Source organism: Gorilla gorilla, chromosome 3, assembly GCF_029281585.2.
Source record: "Gorilla gorilla gorilla isolate KB3781 chromosome 3, NHGRI_mGorGor1-v2.1_pri, whole genome shotgun sequence".
Classification (NCBI taxonomy): Eukaryota; Metazoa; Chordata; class Mammalia; order Primates; family Hominidae; genus Gorilla; species Gorilla gorilla.
Window position 1 is genome coordinate 158,283,405 of NC_073227.2, and position 7,846 is coordinate 158,291,250.

The 7,846-nt window shown below is 46.8% G+C and overlaps 1 protein-coding gene across 1 annotated transcript; it reads left to right on the forward strand.

Moving 5' to 3' along the window:
- Nucleotides 1-236: 236 nt before the first annotated feature.
- Nucleotides 237-7,400, forward strand: LOC134758268 (endogenous retrovirus group 3 member 1 Env polyprotein). The gene is made up of 2 exons (XM_063705138.1): nt 237-582; nt 5,800-7,400. The coding sequence occupies exon 2, from the start codon at nt 6,230-6,232 to the stop codon at nt 7,151-7,153; it is 924 nt and encodes a 307-aa protein (XP_063561208.1). The 5' UTR covers nt 237-582; nt 5,800-6,229; the 3' UTR covers nt 7,154-7,400.
- Nucleotides 7,401-7,846: the final 446 nt, after the last annotated feature.

The following is a 7,846-nucleotide window of genomic DNA, read 5'->3' on the forward strand; positions in this document are numbered from 1 at the left end:
GATAGACCCCTGACCTAATCAGTTATGTTATCTATAGATTCCAGACATTGTATGGAAAAGCACTGTGAAAATCCCTGTCCTGTTCTGTTCCGATCTGATTACCAGTTCATGCAGCCCCCAGTCAGGTACCCTCTGCTTGCTCAATCGATCACGACCCTCTCACACGGACCCCTTTAGAGTTGTGAGCCCTTAAAAGGGACAGGAATTGCTCACTTGGGGCTCTCGGTTGTTGGAGACGTGAGATCCCAGCTGAATAAAGCCCTTCCTTCTTTAACTTGGTGTCTGAGGGGTTTTGTCTGCAGCTTGTCCTGCTACATTTCTTGGTTCCCTGACCAGGAAGCGAGGTGATTGATGGACGGTTGAGGCAGCCCCTTAGGTGGCTTAGGCCTGCCCTGTGGAGCATGCCTGTGGGGGACTCTGGCCAGCTTGAGCGACGAGGATCCTGAGAGCACTCCTGGATAGGCAATTGCCCCAGTGGAACGTCTCGCCAGAGCAGCACATGGCAGGCCCCCATGGAAGATCAATGCAGTGGCTGAACACCAAAAAGGAACTGGCACTTGGAGTCCAGACAACTGAAACTTGGTAAGACTAGTCTTTGGAAATTGCCCACTCCATTTGAGTGGAAGTGTGACCTGATCACCCACAGCATGCCTGTACTAGTACTTTGGTTTTTGTTTTTGACTTGACTTGGATTGCTTGATACTTTGGTTTTGGTTTTGACCTGGCTTGGATTTCTGGATACTCTTATTTTGGTTTTGATTCTGGTTTGGTGTAAACTGTAAAAGTGTGTGTGTGCCCTTTTAACCCATTCTTTGTTTTGTGGTGTGCGTGTGGTGTGAGTGTGGTGTTTTGCCTTGAGGAAACATGGGTCGGGCACAAAGTAAGCCCACCCCACTAGGAACTATGTTTAAAAATTTCAAAAAGGGATTTAAGAGAGACTATGGAGTCACTATGACACCAGGAAAACTTAGAAGTTTGTGTGAGATAGACTGGCCAGCATTAGAGGTGGGTTGGCCATCAGAAGGAAGCCTGGACAGGTCCCTTGTCTCGAAGGTATGGCACAGAGTAACCTGTAAGCCAGGGCACCCGGATCAGTTCCTATATATAGATTCTTGGTTACAGCTAGTTTTGGGCCCCCCAGAGTGGTTAAGAGGACAGGCAGCAGCAGTATTAGTAGCAAACGGATAGTTAGTTAAGGAAGGTTCTCACTCCACCTGCTGAGGGAAGTCAGCACCAAAAGTCGTGTCTGACTCAACACCAGAAGAATCATGGCAGGAATTGGTACTAGCAGTACCCCCTCCTTATCAAGAGGAAGGGCTCCCCACTCCTGAGCCCACAGCACCTACACCTCCACCAGATAACCACACCCCTAGACCAGCCAGAGTAGACAAAAGAGGAAGTGAAGCTGCGGGATAAATTCCTGCCTTGGCAGCTCGCTTATGCCCCAAGACTGGAATCCAGATGCCCCTGAGAGAGCAGCAATATACTGGGGTAGATGAGGATGGACACATGGTGGAAAGGCATGCTTTTGTATATCAACCTTTCACCTCTGCTGACCTCCTCAATTGGAAAAATAATACTCCATCTTACACTGAAAAGCCTCAAGCTTTAATTGACTTGCTCCAAACTATTATACGGACTCATAATCCTACTTGGGCTGATTGCCGTCAGCTGCTCATGTACCTCTTTAATACAGATGAAAGGTGAAGGGTGCTCCAGGCACAACTAAGTGGCTAGAGGAGCACGTCCCAGCCGATTACCAAAACCCTCAAGAATATATAAGAATTCAGCTGCCAGGAACAGACCCCCAACGGGACCCAAACAAAGGACCAGACATGGAGAGGCTAAGATGGTACCGTGAGGTATTAATAGAAGGTCTAAAGAAAGGGGCTCAAAAGGCTACAAATGTAAATAAGGTCTCTGAGGTCATCCAAGGAAAAGAGGAGAGTCCAGCGCAATTCTGTGAAAGACTGTGTGAGGCTCACTGTATGTACACTCTTTTTGATCCAGATAGCCCTGAAAATCAGTGCATGATTAACGTGGCCTTAGTTAGTCAAAGTGCGGAAAAAATCAGGAGAAAATTGCAAAAACAGGCTGGGTTTGTGGATATGAATACCTCACAGTTACTGGAAATAGCCAATCAAGTGTTTGTGAATGGAGATGCAACAAGCTGCAGAGAAAGCCGTAAGGAAGGTGAACGCCAGCCTAGGCAAAACGCCGACTTACTGGCCATGGCCATTAGGGGAATTCCCCCGAAAGGAGAGGGAAAGGTGGGTTCTGGGAAGAATACCCAGTCTAGTCGCCCACGCTTGCAAAGTAACCAATGGCCTATTGTAAGGAAATAGGACATTAGAAAGATAAGTGTCCCCAACTGAAGGAAAAGCAGGTGATTTGGAACAAAAGACCTCAGATAAAGATGAGGGAGATTTGTTCAATCTGGCTGAAGGGCTATTGGACTGAAGGGGATGGGACTCAAGCGCCCCCAAGGAGCCCATGGTAAGGATTACAATTGAGGGCAAGGACATTAAGTTTTTGGTCGATACCGGTGCTGAACATTCAGTAGTGACCACCCCGGTTACCCCCTTATCCAAGAAAGCCATTGATATAATCAGAGCAACAGGAGTTTCCACTAAGCAGGCTTTCTATCTACTATGGACCTGCTCGGTGGGGGGACATGAAATAGTTCACCAGTTCTTGTACATGCCTGACTGTGCCTTGCCCTTGCTGGGAAGAGACTTGCTTAGCAAGCTGAGAGCCACCATCTCCTTTACAAAATAGGGCTCTTTACAGCTAAAGTTACCAGGAACAGAAGTTATCATGGCCCTTACGGTCCCCCAGGAAGAAGAATGGAGACTTTTTATAACCAAGCCAGGCCAAGAGATAAAACCAGCTCTAGCTAAGCAATGGCCCCGAGTATGGGCAGAGGATAATCCTCCAGGATTGGCGGTCAACCAAGCCCCCGTACTCATAGAAGTTAAGCCTGGGGCCCAGCCAATTAGACAAGAGCATTATCTGGTTCCCAGAGAAGCTCTCAAAGGAATCCAGGTTTATCTCAGGCACTTGAAAGCCTATGGAATTATAGTTCCTTGCCAGTCTCCATGGAACACCCCCCTCCTGCCTGTCCCTAAGCCAGGGACCAAGGACTACCGGCCAGTACAGGACTTGCTCTTGGTCAATGAATCTACAGTGACTCTGCACCCAACAGTTCCTAACCCTTACACATTGTTAGGGCTACTGCAAGCTAGGACATCTGGTTTACCTGTCTGGACTTAAAAGATGCCTTCTTTAGCATCAGACTAGTTCCTGAGAGCCAGAAGCTGTTTGCCTTTCAGTAGGAAGATCCAGAGCCAGGTGTCACTACTCAGTACACTTGGACCCAGCTTCCCCAAGGGTCCAAGAACTCCCCTACTATCTTCGGGGAGGCCCTGGCTTGAGACCTGCAAAAATTTCCCGCCAAAGACCTAGGCTGCATCTTGCTCCTGTATGTGGACGAGCTTCTGCTGGGACACTCCACGGCAGTCGGCTGTGCAAAAGGGATGGATGCCCTGCTTTGGCACCTGGAGGACTGTGGGTATAAGGTATCCAAGAAGAAAGCTCAGATCTGCAGACAGCAGGCACGCTACCTGGGATTCACAGTTCGGAAAGGGGAGCACAGCCTGGGGTCACAAAGAAAGCAGGTCATCTGCAGCCTACTGGAACCTAGAACCAGAAGGAAAGTAAGGGAATTCCTAGGAGCTGTGGGGTTTTGCAGGTTATGGATTCCAAACTTTGCAGTACTAGCCAAACCTTTGTATGGGGTCACAAAGAGGGGAGACCGGGAGCATTTTGAAAGGGGGCCTCTACAGCAGCAAGCTTTTTGTAAGTTAAAGGAAAAACTTATGTCGTCCCCAGCCCTAGGACTACCAGATTTGGCAAAGCCCTTTACATTCTATGTGTCAGAAAGAGAAAAAATGGCAGTTGGAGTTTTAACCCAGACTGTGGGGCCCTGGCCAAAGCCAGTGGCCTATCTCTCAAAACAACTTGATGGGGTTTCCAAAGGCTGGCCACCATGTCTAAGGGCCCTGGCGGCAACTGTCCTGTTAGCACAAGAAGCAGATAAACTAACCCTTGGGCAAAACCTGAATATAAAGGCCCCCCATGCTGTGGTAACTTTGATGAATACCAAAGGACATCATTGGCTAACAAATGCTAGATTAACCAAGTACCAAAGTTTGCTATGTGAAAATCCCCGCCTAACTATTGAAGTCTGTAACACCCTAAATCCCGCCACCCTGCTCCCAGTATCAGAGACCCCAGTCGAGCATAACTGTGTACAGGTGTTGGACTCAGTCTATTCTAGCAGACCTGACCTTCAGGACTAGCCATGGGCATCAGTAGACTGAGAGTTATACATGGATGGGAGCAGCTTCATCAACCCACAAGGAGAAAGATGTGCAGGATGTGTGGTGGTAACTTTGGATGCTGTCATTGAAGCCAAACCATTGCCACAGGGCACTTCAGCCCAGAAGGCTGAGCTCGTTGCTTTAACTCGGGCTCTAGAACTCAGTGAAGGTAAGACTGTAAACATTTACACTGACTCTCTATATGCCTTTCTAACCCTCCAAGTGCATGGAGCATTATATAAGGAAAAGGGCCTGTTAAACTCTGGGGGAAAGTACATAAAATATCAACAAGAAATTTTACAACTATTAGAGGCAGTGTGGAAACCTCAGAAGGTGACAGTCATGCACTGCAGGGGACACCAGCAAGCCTCCACCTCAGTGGCCTTAGGAAACTCTCAAGCTGATTCAGAAGCTCAAAAAGCAGCATCTACCCCTTACTAGGCATCTGTAGCAGCCCCCTTACTCCCTCAAACACCTCACCTGGTACCTACCTATTCTAAGGAAGAAAAAGACTTCTTCCATGCAGAAGGGGGGCAGGCAATAAAAGGAGAATGGATCAGACTGCCAGATGGGAGGGTAGCTGTGCCGCAGTTGCTGGGAGCCACAATCATACTGGCCATGCACGAAACCACTCATCTAGGTCAAGAGTCACTTGTAAAATTGTTAGGCCGGTACTTCTACATCTCACACTTGCCAACCCTTGCCAAAGCAGTAGCACAACGGTGCATTACTTGCTGACAGCACAATGTGAGGCAAGGCCCCACTGTTCTGCGTGGCATATAAGCTTATGGAGCGGCTCCTTTTGAGGATCTTCAGGTGGATTTCACAGAAATGCTGAAATGTGGAGGTAACAAGTATTTGCTGGTTCTTGTGTGTACTTATTCTGGGTGGGTGCAGGCTTATCCAACATGAACTGAAAAGGCCTATGAGGTAACCGTATGCTTCTCTGAGATCTTATTCCTAGGTTTGGACTGTCCTTACGAATCGGCTCAGATAACAGTCCGGAGTTTGTGGCTGACTTGGTACAGAAGAAGCAAAGGCATTAGGAATCACTTGGAAGCTACATGTCACCTACCGACCTCAGAGTTCCGGAAAGGTGGAGCGAATGAATCGGACTATCAAAAATAGTTCAGGGAAACTATGTCAGGAAACAGGATTAAAGTGGACACAGGCCCTTCCTATGGTATTGTTTAAAATTAGATGCACTCCTTCTAAGAAAACAGGATACTCCCCTTATGAAATACTGTATCATAGGCCTCCTCCTATACTGCAGGAGCTTCCAGGCATTCCCCGAGAGTTAGGTGAAATTGAATTACAGCGACAGCTACAGGCTTTAGGAAAAATTATACAATCTCAACTTGGGTAAATGGGAGGTGTCCCATCAGCTTATTCTACCCAGTTCACCCTTTCTCTCCAGGTGATCGCGTGTGGATCAAGGACTGGAATGTAGCCCCTTTGCGGCCACGGTGGAAAGGACCTCAGACCGTCGTCCTGAACACCCCCACGGCTGTAAAGGTAGAAGGAATCCCAGCCTGAATCCATCACAGCCGTGTGAAACCTGCAGCCGCTGAAACCTGGGAGGCAAAACTGAGCCCAGACAACCCTTGCAAGGTGACTCTGAGGAGGACGACAAGCCCTGCTCCAGTCACACCCGGAAGCTGACTGGTCTACGCACAGCCGAAGCATGAGGAGAATCATCGTGGAACTCATTTTCCTTATAATTTGGACTTGTATAGTAAAAATTTCCATGATTTTCCCCACATGGAGGACTGCTCTCAGTGTATACATCAGGTTACCGAGGTAGGGCAACAAGTTAAAACAGTCTTTCTGTTCTATAGTTACTATGAATGCCTAGGAACTTTAAAGGAACATGTTTATATAATGACACTCAGTACAAGGTATGTAGCCCAGGAAACGACCAACCAGATGTGTATTATGACCCCTCTGAGCCTCCCATGTCCACAGTTTTTGAAATAAGATTAAGGACAGAAGACTGGTGGGGACTCATAAATGATACAAGTAAAGTATTAGCCAGAACAGAAGAAAAACGGGTGCCTAAATGCATAATCTTGAAATTTGATGCCTGTGCTGCCATTAATAGCAATAAGTTAGGAAGGGGATGTGGCTCTTTTAGTTGGGAAAAAGGCTATATGACTGAAAATAAGTACATTTGTCATGAATTAGGACTGTGTGGAAATGAATGTGGATACTGGTCTTGTGTCATTTGGGCCAGTTGGATAAAAAATGAAAAGGATCCAGTCCACCTTCAGGAAGGAAAAAATGGCCCTTCCTGTACTAAGGAACAATGTAACCCCTTAGAGCTAGTAATAACCAATCCCCTTGATCCTTGCTGGAAAAAAGGGGAGCGTGTGACCTTAGGAATCGAAGGGGCGGGACTGGATCCTCAAGTAAATATCTTGATTCGAGGAGAAGTTTACAAACACTCTCCTGAGCCAGTGTTTCAAACTTTCTACGATGAACTAAATGTGCCAGTACCAGAAATTCCAGGAAAAACAAGAAATTTGTTTTTGCAATTAGCTGAGAGTGTAGCCCAGTCTCTCAATGTCACTTCATGTTATGTATGTGGAGGAACTGTAATGGGAGATCAACGGCCATGGAAAGCCCAAGAATTATTACCTACAGACCCAGTTCCTGATGAATTCCCGGCTCAAAAGAATCACCCTGATAATTTCTGGGTCCTAAAAGCCTCAATTATTGGACAATATTGCATAGCTAGAGAAGGCAAAGAATTCACTCACCCTGTAGGATGACTTAGTTGTCTGGGACAGAAACTGTATAACGGTACCACAAAAACAGTCACTTGGTGGAGTTCAAATCACACAGAGAGGAATCCATTTAGTAAATTCCCAAATTTGCAAACCGTGTGGACCCACCCGGAGTCCCACCAGTATTGGTCAGCCCCCACTGGATTATAGTGGATATGTGGGCATAGAGCTTACGCAAAATTACCTGAACGGTGGGCAGGTAGTTGTGTTATTGGCACTATTAAACCATCTTTCTTCCTACTGCCCATAAAAACAGGCTAACTCCTGGGCTTCCCTGTCTATGCTTCCCGCAAAAAGAAAGCATAGCTATAGGAAATTGGAAAGACGATGAATGGCCCCCTGAGAGAATCATGCAATATTATGAGCCTGCTACTTGGGTACAAGGTGGCTTGTGGGGATACCGGACTCCCATTTACATGATCAACCAAATCATATGGTTACAAGCTGTCTCAGAAATAATCACTAATAAAACCAGCAGAGCCTTGACTATTCTGGCCTGGCAGGAAACTCAGATGAGAAATGCTATCTATCAAAATAGATTGGCTCTCGACTACTTGCTAGCAGCTGAAGAAGAGATCTGTGGGAAATTTAACCTTATTAATTGCTGTCTACACATAGATGATCAAGGGCAAGTCGTTGAAAACATAGTTAGAGATATGACAAAACTGGCACATGTGC

Excerpts from the sequence above, each read along its gene's own strand:
- LOC134758268 (XM_063705138.1), top strand. The coding sequence starts at position 6,230 with ATGCCTAGGAACTTTAAAGGAACATGTTTATATAATGACACTCAGTAC.